Here is a 20,148-nt window from a genome sequence, read left to right as displayed (position 1 = left end):
GTTGGAATCATAATATTAATTAACAATGCATTGACGGAAAATATGATTTAAAGATGTTTAATGACTAAGGGCATTCATGACCTGAATTCAACTTTACGTGTACGTTGCATGGTTGATACACTGATATGTAAGTGTATTGGTTGAAGAGAGTCAACCTTCAAATCAATTAGTTAATTATATTCTAATCACCAAATCCATGATTTGTATTTTAGTAGTAGGAGTATTTATTAAGATATTAAGTAACAATTTTTTTCTTCATAAATTAACCTCATCGATCAACAAGTCTTTTTTTTTTTTTTTTTTGAGTGAAACAACAAGTCTTTTCTTAATGAAACGATTGAAGTATTCTGCCTATCTTTTTTTTCTTCTAATGCCTAACTTAAGTACATGTACATAGACGATAAAATAATATTTCTTCATTTATTCTTGATAATCTTAAGAATCTATAAATTGTTGTATATTGATTCGTTATTCTCATGAGTGACCACCAAGTTACTTAAACCATAGTATATAGTTTGCTTATATTTTTGCTCATATTTATGATTGTCTTTTGATATTCTTAAATAATTAATTCTGAATGTTTTCAAATCTCAAAAACGTAGGTTCCACAAAATACTAACCTACATTGTCACTATAAGCTATCAGTTTTCATTCTAATTACAACTAGATACATCTTACCCGAATCCTTCCATTCATGCATATATATGGATTATGGATAAAATTCAGCAAACTCCAAATAGTTTTACTTCACGTGAGCTATGTTTTATAATATACGTTTCACCAGAATTTCTACTGTGGAAAAAATAATAGATATATAAATTAGACCTTAACATAGTTAATATGAAAATTGAGAAAATTCATCAAAATAGAGTTAAAGGACAAAATGCCCGTGACCAAGAGAGTTGCTTGCTTCGTTTGTATTTTACTATCTTCTCAAGCTACAATTATAGAAACGTCACGGTCCACACACATATACACATAACCACATTTTCTCTATTATCATTCATTATATGACGTATAACGATATACAATTATTGATTGTTAATGACTTATTGTGCAACCATAAGTATACAACATCAAAAGGAACACAACCCATAAGTATTCATAAAATTGTTAATTTTGGGCCTATTTAATTCAGCTGAATTCTATAGCAATTGCCCACGTTGTGCATGCAGATGCACAGAAAAATAAATAGATTTTAACAAAGCCCAAAATTGACACAAGTATTTAGATTGGGCTTCAGAGTCGGAATCCTACGAATAGATAGATTGCTCCGACCGAATTAAACACTACAATCTTAACTAAACCAAAGTCTGGTGAGAGGTAACCAATTTTTGTTTCTTCTTATGTCTGCGAGGTTAAACAACAAGCGAAATACGTGTGCTCTGCATTAATAGCAAAAGAAAACAAGTGTCTCGATGTTTTACAAGAACGAACATTCTCTAAAGTACACAACAACTCAATCACACAGTATCAGAAACAAGAGACACACAACCAAATATAAATACACAGATCAGAGCTCTCTTCGTCGTTCTCGACAAAACCAAACTTTTTTCAGCCTTTCCCATTTCCAGCAACTATCGCTGATCTCACAAACTCATCGCACTGAGAAACTCCTCCGGACAAAACATCAGCTAGAACGCCGACGATATCAAAAGCTTCTTGTAGATCAGTTGCAGAGTTGATGTCGTCGAGCCAAGAGATCAATTCTTTTGAGAAACCAACCATATCTTTCACATTCAACAACTTCTCTTTCATTACAATCTCCCACGGTTCCAGCTCTACCCCACTTGACGTACCTTCTTTCTTGTTTGGTTCGACCTGAGCTGGTTTCTTTGGTTTAAAGAACTGTTGAAGCTGTTCTATCATACCGGTGTAGACCAGCATTGGCTTGACGATAGAGAGAAGTTCATCGCCGGTTAAGGTTTCCGCGTCTTGGCTTTTGCCTCCTGCACTGGATGATTCCGCAGCACGAGAGGCTGCCCGACCGTGAGCGTGTTGCATGAAGGTATGGTAAATCCCGCGCTGGAGAAAGACACGACGGTGTTGGAGCCATGATTCATACGATTCCGACAGAAGCGAGTTTACCATCATGAACTGAACGGTTTCCTCCGTTCCAGTTGATGATAGCTGAGATCCAGGAGTTATAGGCCGTGAGTCCGATGACGGCGCTGTTGCTGTAGATGTCGATGATGATATGTATGATGAAACGGATTTAGCCATGTTGGTGCGTTGCGAGGGACCTCCTTGGTCGAGAAGATGACGGGCCATTTGAAACATGAAAGGCAAGAAACGTGAATTGCTATCTCTTCCTCCACCTCTGCAATCCGCGCTAAAAGAAGCTCCCGTTGCAAACCGAGCCAACATCTAAGCGAGGAAACAAATGGTTAGCATATCAGACAGTGACGAACAAAAAGAATTGTTTTAAAATCGATTTTTTAACTTACCAGGACTATGTCATATGTCAATAGGCGGAGTCTGCTTCCGTCGGCTCGACCAAGAGCATTGAGATTATCCCAGTACTGGTCAACGTAGCGTAGGTACTGAGCTAAAGGAACCAAGGGACCTTTGACAGGGAAGAGAGAGTTGCAAAGAGATTCATTGTTACGTAGCATAGCTCCTTCCCATTCTTTCTTCGGGTTTTTAAGAGCAGCATCGGCTCTTTTTGCCTCTTGATGACACTGGAAATGAATGATGTTGAAGTAGCTCACGGTAGTATAAACGCATTCGCCACGTGCACTTCCGGAAGTGCCAACACCAAGATTCACCCGTTTGCTGTAAGAGTACACTCCTAATAAATCAGTAGGTCTGAGTTTGTAGCCTTCTCTGCACACCATGCAAGCTAATCCATCACCTTCTTCCTCCACATCCTCAAAACCTTCGAGAATTGGTTGAGAAACCACAATCCTTTCACCACCATCAGAAGATACCTCTTGATGCATTCCAAGGCCCTGTTTACAAGTGAGAAACTAGGTTAACATTGTCACAAGACCACTACAATCTTTGCGAGAGAAATTTACCTTTAGGAGCTCCTGTCTCTTTTTTAGTGCACGGCGTCTCATCTCATTTTTGGTAGCATCTCGTAATGCACAAACTTTCTCTCCAAGAAATCCATCTCCTTTTCCTTCTTTATCAGCGAGAGTGTCTAGCAAATTCTCAGCTCTTGCACCAATCTCGTTTTCTCCAGCGACTCCTTCTAAGGCATGAAGTAAGGGTAGAATTCCTCCCTCGTCTATGCAGGTCTGGGTTGGCAAATGCCCCATCGACAATCCTCTTAGCATTGACAAAATAAGAGGCACCGAAGGGAGTTTAAGAGCCGCAAGCCATTCTGGGCTAGATTTGTATCCAGCCTGTTTTGTGACAGAGAATATTTCTTTGATGTGTTTGACAGCAGCAGCTATGATGCCTTTCTCCAAAACAATGTCCTTTAACCTCTCTCCACATGAACTTGTCTTCAGAGATTCTGACACTCTAACAAAATTCTCAACAGTAAATCTCTGCTTCACCGCTTCCTGAGTAATGCTCTCGTCTTTGGGATTCTCTTCATGACGTTGCTCAAGTTGATCAAATTCGGCCCAGTTTTGCAGATAAGGGTTGAAGTGCTCTATGAGTGCTTCCATCGCTGCTGGCTCACCGTATGTTAAGTAAGGCAAGATTCTAGCAACCATCTCCGTGTTTCTTTGCTGTTTGTTTGACTTCTTAAGCCCCGAAGGATGGCTTAGCCTTTCTAAGAACATAAGCACTATTTTCTTGGCCTGTTCCCAAGTTCCAGTTTCCTCGTTACTGGCAGTCAAAGAACTTTGTGCAGCGCTGACGCTGTCACTTTCGTTTGCTTCAAGAGTCAAACTCTCGACAATTAAGAGAATGCCTTCAGCTGGCTCCATAGCATCCACAGAAAATGCCCTCCTAGCTGTTTCAAGAAGTAAGCTTAAAGCTCCTAGCCTGAGCAAAGCTCGCCTGTTCTCTCTAATCTTGCAGCAGTGGTTTAGGAGATCAAGAACTGCAACCATCTCTTCTTCGTTGGATTTGAAGTCATCTCGTAAACTCTGCAAAGTCAGCAATGTAAATTAAATTAGCGAACTCAACCAGTTTCTTCGGATTATACTACATGAATCTTCGAAAAAGCCACTTTTTTCGTATAAAATATTCTTGTTTTGAGCACCTCTACCCTGTATCCAAAACTGCACTAAGACAATAAGGTCTACCCAGCGTGTGATTACAATGAGAGGAAAAATGTCATTTCCTTTTATGATATAAGAATCTTACCTTGATCATATCAAGTAAAATTTCCAGACCACCATATTCCCGAACTGCACTTGCTATTGCAAACTCAATCTCTGGATCTTGTGATTCTTCTCTATCTTCTTCCAATTCCTTGATCATAGGTTCAGTAGCTTCACCATCTAGCCCCTGTCAATATTTAACCAAACAATCAGAGCAATGACTTTTTCAGCGCTTTCATATTAAACAAAAACACGGAATCACTAGATTTTTCCGGGGCCTAAACAGTAAGTAAAGGCGAGTAAAACCCAAACCCAAAAGTCACGAACCTGAAGTCTGTATGTCACAGTCATGGGAGGACAATCCCTGCTGGGAGCTGCATTTGAAGCTAAAAGTGCCGAGTTTGTCAGGGAAGTAGAAGACTGATTTGATTTCTTCCAAACCAGCTCATAAACTTGTGCTACACTCAGGTCTAGTGAAATAATGTTTCCTGCTACAAGCAACTCCATGCCATAGTCATCTTCCAATAGACCTAACAGGTCCAACTGCTGACAAATCTTGTTTTTAACATCCCGCATCAGTGGGCCAATATCAGCACTTGAATATGGACTTTTCGTCATTGAACCCCGGATAAACTCCTCTTGCGTGTGTGACTTGTTCAAGATCAGCATATACACAGCCTCGGGTTTCGATGGGCAGATCAAATTACAAAGCTGCTCAAGAATAAACTGCAGATACCATTGAAATGTCAGATGACCGGTCAAAGATATACGTTAATCATGAAATAAAGCTTCGATAACTACAAGTGATGAATGCGAAGATCGTTTCTAGGAAACGAAATTTGAAACCATAGCTACATAGGCTGTGCGACATACTCCTAAGTCAGACTACGTGTATATAAAAATACTCTCATCCAGAAGTCTTAAAAGAAGAATATAAGATCCCCATGTTGTAAAGTAGTGAACATCTCCACAAAGAATCATAAAATTTCGAAAATGATAGTGGTCAGAATAATATTTCTTCTTACCAAACAGGTACGTCCTTTCTTCTCTACCGCATGGGTTTGTAGTCCAGAAACACATGCACGGATGAATTGTCGTTTATTTTCACTGCTTTCAAGCAGAAGACCGTCGAGAAGATCTTTCAGGAGTCCGTTACAGTCATTTATAAGCTTCGTCTTTTGCACTATCAAGCCACGGATGACAATGAGGGCCTCCAGAACATGTGACAGCAAATTGTCTCTCATGAATCTGCCAGAATCGTAACATTAGACATGTATGAAGAAGTGGATGTAAGATCAATAGATTTAAGGATGAGAAAATTACCTGGATCGAATATTTGGAACCTCTAAGAACTTTCCAAGGAGTTCTAAGAGCTTATGGAGGGTAAATCCCTGTGAAATGTCTATCTGAAGGCTTCTTTCTAGAGATTCAATGTTTCCTACCTCTTGGGAGATCAATTTACAGATAGTTGTCAGACAACCCCGAACGGTTAAAAATAGAAGTGAATCTTGGGTCTCGATCATTTTAAAGAGCAGATCAAAGTATTCGGCGCTGCTTTCACCAGCTGCAAGCGTAGCGGGAAGCAACCCTATCAGCAAATTGATCAGCCTGTAGCGCCTAGGTGAGCTTTGGGCAGAGAGTAAACTAACCAGCGTGCACATCTCTGATCTAATAGATTGAGAACATGCACTAAGAATTAGCTCTGTGACCCAAGACCCGAGCTCAAGCGCCTGTAAACCACCTTTAGATGCCCTGCTAGTGCGTCGCTTCCACCTAAGTGCATATTTAAGTGCCAAGAAATCTGATCTGTGGGTTCTAGACTTTTGGCTAGCACCTCTAATTGACTGAGAGGCTTTGTATTGCCTCCTCACAAAGTCGAGATATGATGCCCCCTTCTCCCATTCCAAATAACTCACAAGCTGAATATCTAGCGTCTTCTGAGATACATCCGAGTTATTATCTTCGGTTTCTGACGAAGACTTTGAGATGCCGGGAGCTTTCTCATCCTTTTCTTGCACTGTGGGAGCAGTTTTTCCTATCATTGTTTCTTTCTCTGTCGTATCTGGTTTTGGAGGTGTACACGCCACAGAAATGATCTTTAGGCAAGGAAGAATTATGTGCTCTGATATAGCAGGATGTTTAGCACCCAATTTAATGGAAGAAAATAATAGCTGAAAAACAAGGCGCAGTCTTGACTCCCAGAATTCATCAGTGAGAGAGCATACTTCTGAAAGCAACAACATCTCCTCACGAGTGGCGAGCGCAATGTCCATGGAACGATGGTGTTCAAGGCAGTACATTATTTTCTTCTGTACCAGATTATTTAACTCACTCACTGCATTCAGATCACCTTCCGAGAAAGTTCCTAGAGCTGCCCTAGCTTGAGCACGGGCTGTTTTCGGACCTTGGTGAATATTGTTTTCAAACAACTCGGACAAGATACCAGCTGCAACAAGTTGTTTCCTAGATCTTGGATGCTTCGACAGCATTTGAAGAATCTCGAGACATTGAGTGACAAATGTAGTGGCACAACCGTAACAATTGTTTGGGGTCTTTGAAACCACACATCTTGAAGCACCAGATGAAAAGTTCGAATTTTTCTGATGGAGGTAATTCATCAGAACTCTGCGAAGTCCCTGCAGTGTTTGTACACTTTTGCTGACAGAATCAAAAGCAGCTTTGCACTTCTCACCATACAGTACACCCAAAAGTGCGACTTTGCGGTTTATCTTGTTGCATGAGGGACCAGGCAAAGATGCCATCATTTGCTGGACAGTGTCCTTGTGCTGTGAATCCATTTCAGTTTCACCAATGCTTGATACTATCTTCAGAAGCGGCTTCTTGAAGCCTAAGAGTTGCTGATATCTCCTGTGAGCGTTTTCAGACTCAGACTCTATAGCAGCCAATCCCCTCTTCATATCTTCGTCATTTTCCATATTATCAAATATGAAGCTCGGTTTTGCCATGAAGTTGAACTCAAACCTCCCATACTTGCTATAACCACACTCGTTGCACAGGAAAGAATCCAAATTTTCGTAGTTGATGTTGCGGCATTGCCTGCACTGATAAGCATTCTCATGACAGTTGCTGCAGATACCATGCTTATCAGTAACCGGTCGACTGCATCGAGGGCATTGCAATGGTTCAAGAGATAACGCCTGAAGATTCTCATAGAAGGAATCCAACTCGATCATGAAGTTACAAGCCGTAATAGGAATGGGAAACTCCACCTTCAGTTCAGTTTGGTTAAAGGACAAATGGCAACTCTTGGCACGCTTCCACAGTGACCAGTTGTTTTTAAGCTCTGACAAATCCGAGACCGGGCGATTGTTGTAATACAGGTTTAGGACCTTCACCGACTTTGACTTCCGTGCATCATTAACATTCATGGTCACAGACTGTATCGTATAACTCCCAGTACATTTCACAATGATGCGGTTATCGGTAAACTTTGTCTCAGATTTCAAACTTTCAAGCTTCATTTTGCTATATGGCACATCGGGCGAACTGCAGGCAACGCAGGGTTCGCTCTCAAGATAATAACCGTCAAATTCCACAAGATTGCTCAGAGTGTTGTATATACGGGAGTTTGGATGATTGGCAATGAGTTCGTTCTGAGAATGCAGCGTCTCAAAAATGCACCTTATCACTTCAGGGTTAAGGCAACGATCCACAAGCTCGTTTATTGCTTGCTTTGAGTTGCTTTCTGGAGCCTTGCCGAGCAACAAGCAGACAAGTTCTGTGTACTCAACAATATTCTGACCATACACTGGCAAGTCTCTAACCTTCTGCAAAAGAGCTGCTAACAGAATTTCTTTGAACGATTGTCTTCCATGATGCCACAAGCCATAGATAACAGATTTTGCTTCAGTGCGAACAGAACTTGAATTCCATTCCAGCAGAAAGAAATCAATAAACTGCTTCAAGAGATCTCCGCCCTTGGCACTGAAGATATCTACCACCCCTTCCATATCCACGTATGATTTGTCCAAACCAGAATCATGCGCATCTTCACCTTTTTTCTTCTTTTTTGAATCCACGGACTGGGGTCCAGATCGGTTTGAGCCTGTCAATACATCACTTGCTTCAGCTTTCTGCACTGAGCCGCTCACATCTTTTCCTTGATAAAAGGCTAAATTGAGGAGTTTAAGTGTCTGGATAACAGACTCTTCCGCAAAATGGAATACGCCATTCAGTAAGAAAGACAGAAAATCTCCATGCCTGAGACAGTATTTTTGCCAGTTCCGAGGGCGCGCTAAAGCAACTTCAGCAATTGTAGAAAGCGACTTCACAATCTTTACACTCCTTTCATACGAAACATTGTTTTCAAAACCTCCAGACTTTTCAACATGCTTGTATAGGTTCTTCACTTCATTGGAAAACTGCCATGAATCTCGGACACTGTAGTACTGAGTTTTGCTTCCACAAAGATGCAAAAACAGCCTTCTAGCATATCTCCTAACAAAAGCCGTATGAGGGTTATTGATATAGCTGCACAGAGCATCCTGGAAACCGTCCAACTTTAAATCTTTAGAAGAAGCATTCCTGTAAACCTTTTCCTTTTCCCCCATTTTCTCTTGCTTTTCAGGTCTAACCAAGGTATAAACTAAGCGAAACACATTCTCAAGTAGCAGCCTGTGATAGTCCACAAATAAATCTGCTCGATGGGCTTTTGCATATGAATCCGAAAAGAAGGGGGAATAGTTACCCGCAGGTAAATCTCTTCTTACTGTAAGCATGGCCCCACAACCAGAGCTTGATCCACGTGCTTCAACATTGGCAGTACGGGACTTAAAAACATGCACTAGCTGCTGAAGAATGTTCATTAGATAATTAACAAACTCTTGGCTCCTGAGGCAACTACAAGCTCGAAGTAGCTGAGACGTAAAGTCATCTCTCACTTGAACATCTAATGAAGACTGAGAAGTAACCACAGTGGAGCTCTGGACACTCCTCCGATCATGTACATCTGTGCTTCCACCTGCCCTGGACGTACTACCATCACTGCCAGGTTGGTGCCAACTCCGAAGCATCAAGGTGAAAAACATAAACACAAGAATCACAATTTCCCCAAAGGAAGAGCGAGTTGACGCATCAAACGGCTTGCTTAGGTTGATTTCAGCCAAAAGCCATTTAACTAACTTTTCCAAGCTTATTTCTTCGGGCTTTGAGCTATCCATGAAGGCTCCACCAATGGCAGATGATAATCTGTAGAACAATTGCATGATAGGTATAGCTTGAACACCGGATGCTGTATCCATCCATCCACTCAACTCTTGAAGAAACTCGGAGAGAATTAACGAATTAACAGCCCGCATAGAAGCTGAGATAGAAACGGGATCGGTCACTGGGGCCGAAAACTCAGCAGATTCACCAGGTTCCAAGACATGGATTGAAGGAGCTGACGCTTGTGGGACACTACTGGTTATCGCTGGCAACAAATCAGTAATACCTTCATCTGCGGAGAACTGAATTTCATTGGTATCAGCACCAAGTGATTCCACATCAATTGGAATTGCTGTCATGGGATGATCTCGAGTATGTGGTGGTGGCAGACGATCTGCATCTAACACTTCATGGCATGCCTCACATAAATCAAAATCTGGACACACGGTGCAATGCCACCTCCTTCTCAGTATAGGGACAGTGGAGCAGCCATCACAGCAGTATTGAACAGATGAAGTTATAGAGTCCTCTTCAATCATGACATGTGTATTTCCACCGGCTGTTCTGCTAGGTACCGGAGGAGTTGTAACATTGTCTACCAATTCATCTGTTGTCAACATCGTTTGCTTTGGGAAAGGAACCTGAAGTAACCTTGATGATATGGCTAAGCTGTAAAAAAAATTAGTTAGCAGACTGGTTCATATCTAAGAAACAGAATACAATTAAACATAAAGAACACACCTGCTGGATGTTTGCACAGACTCATTAGGAGATAATATAAGTGCTTTCAGTAACTGAACAGCAGGAGCTACAGAATGAACCCCGGTATCCTTTCCTTGAGATGCCAAACACTCAGCATAGCTATAGATTAGTTCAACGGAGGACATCACGATATTGTTCATAGTTGGTGTATCAAGTGGCTCCGTATCTAAAATTCCCCATAGCACTTGCATCAGATTATCCACTACTTCAGAACCTACAAAACAAAAATATTTCATTTAAACAAAGCGAAATGAAGATGACAATTTTAAGATAAATGTCGCTACTATCACCTTATACAAAGGATAAACGAAACAAAATTGTGTTTGAACTACACATGCAAATAGATAGACAGTAAACAGTAACAGAAAGGCATATACCATTCATCTCCAGAAAGACGGAGAAATTGGATTTACGGGTCAAAGCTATTTTAGACACCGCCCGCATCTGAGCACTGAACTCTTCAACAATCGACCCTCCAGTACCAGAAATGCCCAACCTTGAAGAAAGAATAGAGGTGACCTTGACCACTCCAAGAAGTCGCATGGTGTCTTTGACCTATACCAACAGATAAATCAATGTCAAAGACAACATACATATTTAAAGCTTATCTGCACAACTGAACATGCAAAGCCGAATTTGGTAGAGGCATTACCTGATAGTATATCTCCTTTTTTGGAAAGATAGACTGCAAAACACGGCAAGCTGCAGTTTGTAACAGAATTTCCCTATCACTTTCGAAAATTGTCTCCAGTAGCTGTTTGCATTTAAGTTCACTAAGCTCCACTTCTTGCCGTGGCCTACAAACTGAATAATAGATTGATAGGAGTTTGAGACCATCTGCGATAACTTGCTCCTCAATAGAAGCAGACCGTGTCAACGCTTTCTTTTTACTAGAGCCTGGAAGAAGCAGACCATGACCAAGCACACGAGCTTCCATATCTATCACAGCATCCATTTTCTCTTTCCAGCCAAATTCATCTTTAGCACGACCATATACTTCAAGTGAGTCTATTCTGGGCAATGCAGTCCCACTAGTAGTCGGCCCCACTGAGATTACAATATCTTCATCAGCTAGAAGTGACTCAGCCACTGTAAATGGAATGTCATACCAGCACCTCATGCCCTCATCCATCTTAATCGATCTCTGAAAAATGGTCACTTCTGAAGGTATAGAGCTTGCTGATGTAGTACCCACATGCACCCGGATGCCAACCATAACAATGTCAGGGTTTGGATTGGAGACTGATATCTGAAAAAGAGAAGAAAATTAACTAACTAAGATGCCTTAGGGATCCGGTCACAATACTCGTAAGAGTAATGACTAAACATAATACACAGATTAACTTATCATACAAAAAAAAAATAACTTGGGAAAGCCAACCATACCTTAAAGCCCATGGGACTGGGGCTCTCAATAAAACCATCGTCAGATCCCAAGCTTTGTTTCGCTCCCTCGGAATCACCATTTCTGATAGCATCACTACCGAGTCTCACATCTGCTGTAATGCAAAATGCCTTCTCAAAGAAATCCAGGGGAAACTCCGGCTTTTCACCAGCGAAGGTTTTGTTGTTAAGAATCTTAGAACCCAACCTTTTAACCTTTTCAGCTGAGAAATTGGAGTCAGGATCAACTCCATTCCGAACAAGGGAATAAATCTGAAGGCTGCCATCATCATGCAGAACAAGACAGTGAACATTGTCTTTTGACAAAGGTTTGTATGCAGTTATTCCGACCATAGGGGACGAAGATCCTGTCGGATGACGTAGATTCTGTGCACATACCCCATCACCCCTTAGGGACACAGCCAAGGCAGCATTTGATTTCACGGTGGAGAAGCAAATAAATAATCCACTACCACCCAACAACTCCTTCCAACGATGCAGTCCAGCCACACTCTGTTTACCATCTGAGTCCTCCTCAAACATTGCAGATGTTTCAGTTACGGATGTTGCGTTTGAGCTGAGCCGACCCACAAAGGAACTTCCATCATGATAGGATATAAAAAGCAGTCGATATGTCGGAGAGAAATAGACAGATGAACCCTTTCCGGCAACATCCTTTCCTAAAATCTGAACGATTTCCTTAAGTGGTGTTGCGCCTGCATTTCCTCCCAGAGATAGTTCAAACCTGTACAAATTTCCCTGCTCTGAAAGAACAAGAAGAAAAACCCTCCCACGATGAGCAACAAAGAGGGTAGCATCCACAATCATGTCATCTGGCAAGGTGAAGTACTGTGTTGGACTGATGATATCCTGGGATAAATCATAAATCTTCACGAATTTGTTTGTAACGACCATTAACTGAACCTGTGAACCAGGAACCCAGTCTATACGCCTGATGTATGCACCATGCAAGGCAAGCTCAACAGCAAGCCTGTCGATGACTTCACCTCGATGATTCAAAGTAAGTATCTGGCAGTCTTCAAGGCCTGCGACAGCAAGATAATTCTCCACAACTGAGTTGAAAGAAAGATGCACAATCTCAAAACGAACAATATTCCTGGAAAGTGGTTTAACATTGGCCTTGTCTGCATTTATCGTTGCAGGTGTGGCTTGTCCTATTAGCTGCCCAACATCAAATATAGCAACTTTATCACCTTCTCCAACTGCGAGGCGACCCCGCATACTAACACTCAGAAGAGACTTGGCAAGGGAGCCACTGGCTAAAAGAGATTTAAGGTCCTTCGAGTTAGCATAGTCAGCCTTTATTTTCAAGTCAAGTGATCCACTTTTATATGCTTTTTTCAACTGCAAAAGATCTGTATCAAATGAAAGAACCTTGTCTTTCCCGAGACTGACTTGCTTATCTCTCGGAAGACCAGAGTCTCTTTTGCTAGTGATAGACGGAAGCAAAGAAGAGAAAAGCTCCAGCACTCTGTCCTCTATGCCGAGCTCTTCTAGTAGCAGTGACATCTTATATTGAGTTTCCTTAGGGATAGATAACACGACGTTATTTTCCTCCTCGAAAGTATCTTCGTCCACATCGGAATCGCTTTCTGCAAGCTGTTCTACATCCTCAGACAAGGGTAAAAAGGACTGCAAATTATTTGTACCAAGAGCTGGAGCGCTACCAATGCCACTGAATTTCCGCGGCTTCAAGCACTGGCAGCTGCTTCCCCTTACACCTCCGGCTCCACAGTCACAGAAAAACCGACTTGATCGTGAATAGACAACACGGTGACCCCGGTGGCAAACTTTTGCGCAAACAGAACAGCAACCTTTGGACACAGTAAGGTCGCAGGTGTAACAAAAATACCAGTGTTGCTCCATGAAATTACTGCCACTGGAAGTGAAAGTGCAGACTTTTGAGGCAAGGTACCTCTCACTGTTGGCATCTTCTTCATCTTCCTTGTCTAAGCTGGCCACTTCACCATCAGATGTTCCATCATCTTCATCTTCATCAACAGAAGTGACATCACATTCAAGTGAAATTGAGCTTCCTTCCTGATCCAGGGGGAGAGCCAATGTTTCAGATTTTTTTGCTGTTCCTGCAAGTTTTGGGATCAAAGGACCAGTTGCAGTATTTTTATTGCTCGCCAAGGACTTTCCACAGGAACTCGTTCCGGGGCTTGGAGAACGGTTACTCAACAAGCTGCCTATCACGCCAAAAAGAAACTTTAAACCAGGAAGCAACTTCTCATCGGCAGAAAGCTTCTCCATTAGCATTATGGTTCTCTTTAAGACCATTTTCATCAGGCTGTCTTCCTTTGCTAGTTGAAGAACAAAATGAAAATATGACATAGCCATGTGGCTATCAAATGAGATAAATGCTGTCTCAAGGGAGATCAGGATGGCCTCGAATAAATGATTCTGTAACTCTGTGGTCTGTAGGTCGTTAGCAGATGACACAAGACAATTCACAAAATTCATTGCTGCCTCTCTGAGAGGAAGAGAATTTCCTTTTGCAGTCTTTTTACCATCATTTTCCTCAACGACGGAACCCAACAGTGTTCGCTCCAGCCACCCAGACAGAGTTGTTAAATCCATGTCAATAAATTTTTGCTGTATTCTTCTCCTGATATCGGGGGATATAGCTACAGACAAAAGATCAACAAGGAAGTTGAGTACTTTTACGTTTACCAGTTCCGAAGAACAGTAGTCCAGTGAGTCGATAAAAACAGACAGATCTCCGCGTTGCAACCGATAGAATTCCATGGTATGCTCAGAGACTGAATCCACACCAAGATAAAATTTGAATATATCAGATTTCGAAGAATCCTTGCTTAGGCTGTCCATAACATCTACAATCTGGGTGATCACCCCTTCAAGCACATTGCTTTTATCTATCTTCTCAGCATTGATATCTCTTACAAACCCCTCCATGTCTTTCATCAGGAACAACTCCGTAAAATCTGGAATCTCCAACATGGCACATATATTTTGATTGATATCCTCACATTTGTCATGAAAGCTTTGGAATACCTGATCAAACTTAATAGCCATGATCGAGTTAAATATCTGTTGAAGTACATGAGAATCTGCCCCAAAATTTTCCTTTGACTTGCGCAGCTTGAGCAAACCATCTATTGTCAGCACAATACACCTTATGCTTAGAATACTTGACAGAAGAATCGCACTGGAAGTTTGAAGACTAGTGGGAAAACCATGTACCATAAATTCCCAAAAGACTTTCCATAAAACACCCGAACCTCTTCCATCACCCAGAGCATCCAGTTTCGACAGATAAGAAATGCACTGAAGATGAAGGGAATTGTCACCAATCTTCGCGTATTCAGCTTGGAGACTTTTACCAAATAGAGTATGCTTGAGAAGTAGCAGAGACGGCAAACTGTGGCCATGGTGATTCCAAGTACTGAAAGTTGCAAGGAAAGCTTTCCTATACACTTGTAGATATTTGCTAGCCAACGATGAAAGCATTTTCAGCAATTCTGTAAAGTCACCAGTTTCCATCAAGCAGGAGAGTACGCCTTCGGCAGTAGCAATATATTTAGCGTCGATAGATGTGCACTCCCTCCAGAAGGGATCGATTTCTGAACATGAATTTTTCTTGCAATAACCCCAGACGCCACCATTGATGAAATATAACAGAAGAGAGAGCCAAGATCCTTCACGAATAAAATCCCAACCCAAATCCTCAACCGCCTTCTCAGGTGCAGCATGGAGCTGATTTAAAACACCAATCAGAATGTCTCTGAACTTCATATTCTTACCAACGATGTTGGAGTCGCCTACAAGCAAATGACTGGTGTAGATCATATCCACAGTGCTACATATGTCCACATTCTGGTAATTGATATGCAACGAAGGCTGACTATCCAATGAACAGTTAACACGAGCAATATCCCAAGAAAGTATGAAAATGTATCTTTCCACTATCAGGTCTTCCACTTTTCCAGCCTTTTTCCCCTTCCACAACCCCAATATCCGGGACAAACTTGCAGACAGATCTCTGTAATCCAGGTTTAGGGTTTTGGCAGCAGACACATCAATCTGAAATGTAGGAGGATGTGGGGAAAAGTCGATCATTTGACTCATCAGATGGTTGACTGACTCCTCTTCAGCCCATGAATCAGTTATTCCCCTTGCAACAAGAGACGCCCAAGAAGACAGATGATCAACGGTTACATGTAAATTACTGCCAGAGCTACGAACTTCCCTCAGTTTAGACCTCAGATCTAGCATTAATGATGTTGGACAAGTGTTTGGATGCAACAACATATGGTGCAACAGCACTAACAACCTAGATATCAGCATCGCCCAAGAGGACAACTGAGGACCATCACATATTCCTGACGGAGTATCAACTTTATGCAGACACGAGGCAATAAGATTTGAGAAATTGGCCTTCTCTGATTCATCTGATAAATGGAAAGCCATAAGAAGAATCTCAATATGGAAAGCAGAGGGAAGACACGAGTTCAACTCCTTGACACTCGAACCTTCAGCACATATTACTCTTGCTCTGTCGGCAATAAAACTAACGAAACCACCATAAGCTTTGGCTCTCAACTGTGCCCCAGCCAATCCCGGCCTACAAAGGAGAGTGTGAGCCAAAAGTGCCAGAGTCTTATCGTTATACTCGAACTCACCATTTTCAACAGCAAGGATTTTCTGAAAAAGGTAGGACTCAAGAGAATCAGACAGAGCACGACCTCTTAAGAAATTGAGTAACAGCTCAAAGGCAACATGTCCAGGTTTTCCTTCATCTTGAAGCATGCAACCACCACCATCAGAGGCCTTGTCTTCAAAACTGCTGCCTAGTATATTGAGCAGGATATCAATGTGACATGTATCAAGCTTTTTGCATCCATCTTCGTATATGCTAGGAACCCATTCTTTACAGAAAATGCACACTCTAAGAAAGTTCAACAGTTCCTTTACAGCTTGCAGTGGTAAATTGCTGCTGACAGCAACGGGTGGATGATCGTTTGGTTCTATGGAACACAGAGAGCGGCGATCCTCAGAGAACAAGTTTCCAAACAGGGCTTCATCATCATGAGAAATTTGGCTTTCAACTTCAGCAAAACTGTTGGATCTCAAACTAGAATATGCTCTCTCCACTTTTGGTCGTAATTTTACTCCTTCAAGGTGAAGGAAGTAAACAAGATGAAACAAGTTGTCCACCCACTGACTTGAGGAAGGAAATATCACTCTCACTATATCCTCGACCGTGAAGCCTCTGAGCAACGGGATCTTTTCCTGGCGCAGATGGAAATAAACAGAATCAGCAGGGGAATTGGCATTTTCACAGCCGACTTCTGACTCTAAAACCCTCAGATCTTGGATATGGTATGTTTGTCTATTCAGATCTTGAACGAGTCTCAATGTGTACATGACAGACCGAGGGAAGTAAGCAATCGGAGGCATCAAATTACAAGAGGACACATCATATCTCCACACTGAGGCATCTAGATTGTTCACAATAGAAGCTGATACACATGCCTGGACATTTTGAAATAGACTACTCTTGCCAAAGATGAGTTGGACAAGATTAAGAAACCCTTCCACCAGCGCTAGAGAAAGACTCTCAATACTACCCTCTGTAGAAGTGTGAGTAGTGAAGTCGGAGAAAACCCTAAACAGCTTAGGCAAAGCATCTGTGAATGTAGCTACAGCTTGTAACAAGGTCCCGTCGTTTTCTATACTTTGAACATCTTTGGAAAGTCTTCCAAGCAGCTTCAGAATTCTTAAGCAGAAGGACAACTTATCAAGGAAAGCATGATCAATGATCTTCTCATCTAACACACTTGGCAGTTGAACAAGCTCTTTGCAGACCATAATAAGACGACAAACACAGCCAAGGTGAACAACAGCCAGGTGTCGAGTCAGGGGATTCAGGTTGCCGTAGTCTTGCTGAAAAGAGGGTTTGCTTACTGAATGAGTCTGGACATCAGATTCAATGCATTCAGACATCAGCGAAATAAGAAGCCGGTCAACTGGCTTCTCTTCAGTTGAGCACCTGCCCCCTGATTGATAGGTCAAAAGGTATTAAGATCATCAGATCAATTTGAAGTAATATAACAATACATTACTGAGTGGATTGGCAGCAACAAGCATTACCTTGAAAAGTACATTTCACAAGGCTATGTAATTCCAAATTATCATTCTCGGGAGAAAACATTGACCACAGTTCTGCAGCTTCACCAGGAGAGACAGGTGGCAATATATCATATTGCTTCTCACTTCCATCAAAAGAAGCAATCTCCAAAAGCATTTCCATGTTAATCTGATTCAAAAACAAGCATTTGGAGAGATTTAGATTACTTAACGCACTATACCCCTCATGAGAAAAGTTAAACGAAGACACATGCTAATGAGTTTGTGTGACTTATATTCCTACGGTACAATACTGAAACTATCAAGCTTTAAGCCTTTAACGACGAATCTATATCACAAGTTGAAGTAAATAATCCTGGTAACACAATTATTATATAAATAAAATAAACAAACCTCCATTTTCAGATCATTTTGTGTGAAGTTGGACTTCTCCAAGAAGCTGAGAGAGAACTCCATCACCTCCTGGATAACACCCAGAACTATAGGTTCCACTTGGTCCACTGACACACACACACACACACAAACAGTTAGGCCATCACTGTTTACTTCTTAATCTGAATTAAAAAAAACATTTCTACGAATTTTTGACAAAATAATCAGATACCAAAGCTCATAAAGTGGGAGATAAGTGTATAATCAACAAATCTGGCAAGTAAATCTCGATTCGATTTAAAACTATTCAGTTACCTAATAGAGATCGCGATAGTAGAAGGATCGCCTGAGATATCGAAACAAGAGCTTGAAGCTGCGAATCTGACCAGGTCGCAAACCGTAGCTTGACGGATGAGCCATCATCATCTCCGCCGATCGGAGCGATTCCCGAGCGGAGGAGTAGATAGAAGTAACGGAGGCCGCGCTTGATCGAATCATCGGAGCGTATGCGTTGCGAAAAGAGATCTGAGGATGACGTCGACGAGGTGAGGCCGGTCTCGTCGAAGAGAAATCGGCAGAGATTCGCCAAGTCATCTGCCATCTCTGGCGAGGCGAAATAAGAGAAAGTGAGCAATGAGGAAAAAAGGGGTTTCTAGAGAGATGGGGAAGGAAGGAAGGAAGGGTTTATAAGTAAGGAATCAAAGGCGGTGAGAGAGGAGAGGACTTTGTAGAGAAGACGGTGCTTTCCTCTTCTTCGCCGTAATCATTTTCTATTTTCTACGAGAAAATATTTATAAAAGTACATTATTATTCTTTGATTAATACTTTAGTTAAAATCTAATCGAGAAAAAAAAAAGACAAAAATAGCACTAAATCAAGTTTTGGTTCCCAGACTAGCACTCAAAGTCAAAAATCACAAAAATAACACTTAATGTTTTATCAAAAGTCACAAACTTAGGGTTTAGAGTCAAAGGGTGGGGTTTAGGGTTTAGGGTTTAGGGTTTTGAGTTTAGGGTTTAGGGTTTAGAATTTAGGGTTTAGGGTTTAGGGTTTAGAATTTAGGGTTTAGGGTTTAGAGTTTAGGGTTTAGGGTTTAGGATTTAAGGTTTAAGGTTTAGGGTTTAGAGTTTAGGGTTTAGAGTTTAGAGTTGAGAAATGAGGTTTTGGGATAAGATATAAACTTAGAAAGATGTTATTTTGGTCATTTTAGTTTGTGAGTGCTACTTTTGTGATATAAACTTAGAAATGTGCTATTTTGGATATTTGTCCAATCTAATTCGGTAGATAAGTATAGTTACTATTCGTTTTTGGGAAATAAAACTTTACAAATTTATGATTAATTACTAATTAGTAATTTCCCCTGTTCTAAAAATCGGCCGCCTAGCCGTCTAGGCGGCCGCCTAGGCGCTACGCGTCACTATTCCACCCCGATTTATGCCAAATCGGTGAAAAAAATCGGATATCCGATTTTTTTCCGCCTAGACCGCCTAAATGACCGCCTAGCCGCCTAGGCGGCCGCCTAATCTATTTTTTTTTTTTTTTTTTTTTTTTTTTTTAATAATATTTTTATTTTTTATTTGATCTAAAATTTTATAAATATCATTTATATTCATAATTTTGATGAAAAATACACTATATTAAGTTTATATATTCTATTTGTGTGTTTTATACAATCTTAAACATGAAAATGTATTAATGTTACACACAATTAAAGATTAACATGTTTTATAACACAGTAAACCATCTAAAAATTCCGCCCCGCATAATTTCCGATTAATCCCCGATTTTCTCTTTAGGCGCTAGGCCCAGCCCGACCGCCCGACTAGCGCCTAGCGCGTTCAAGAACAGGGGTAATTTCCAGTATAATAAACTTTTTAATCGGGCATGTGTAACGAAGCCGACGTATCTGGGCTTCTATGAGGCCTGTTTGATCCTTATATGAAGTTAAAAAGGCTTTGGAAACCCAAATGTCTAAATCAGAAAAGGTCAATACCAAAGCACAAAGGTTTTTTTTTTTTGCACAAAGGTTATCTTCATTCTTCAAACTTTAACACATAATCTAATCATATTATATAGTTTATTATGTCCTTTGATTATCATTATTTTA

General features: G+C 41.1%; 1 protein-coding gene across 1 annotated transcript; it reads right to left on the bottom strand.

Moving 5' to 3' along the window:
• Positions 1–1,364: 1,364 nt before the first annotated feature.
• LOC125587579 (auxin transport protein BIG) lies at positions 1,365–18,794 on the bottom strand. The gene is made up of 14 exons (XM_048758325.1): positions 18,357–18,794; positions 18,063–18,169; positions 17,673–17,838; positions 11,538–17,578; positions 10,804–11,400; positions 10,529–10,706; positions 10,131–10,365; positions 5,547–10,058; positions 5,249–5,471; positions 4,551–4,949; positions 4,267–4,410; positions 3,021–4,046; positions 2,448–2,951; positions 1,365–2,367 (listed from the first exon to the last, which is right to left on the bottom strand). The coding sequence occupies exons 1-14, from the start codon at positions 18,640–18,642 to the stop codon at positions 1,555–1,557; spliced, it is 15,231 nt and encodes a 5,076-aa protein (XP_048614282.1). The 5' UTR covers positions 18,643–18,794; the 3' UTR covers positions 1,365–1,554.
• Positions 18,795–20,148: the final 1,354 nt, after the last annotated feature.

This window comes from Brassica napus, chromosome C5, assembly GCF_020379485.1.
Source record: "Brassica napus cultivar Da-Ae chromosome C5, Da-Ae, whole genome shotgun sequence".
Lineage (NCBI taxonomy): Eukaryota > Viridiplantae > Streptophyta > Magnoliopsida > Brassicales > Brassicaceae > Brassica > Brassica napus.
The sequence above is the reverse complement of the archived record's forward strand: the minus strand, read 5'-3'. Positions and strand labels throughout refer to the sequence as shown.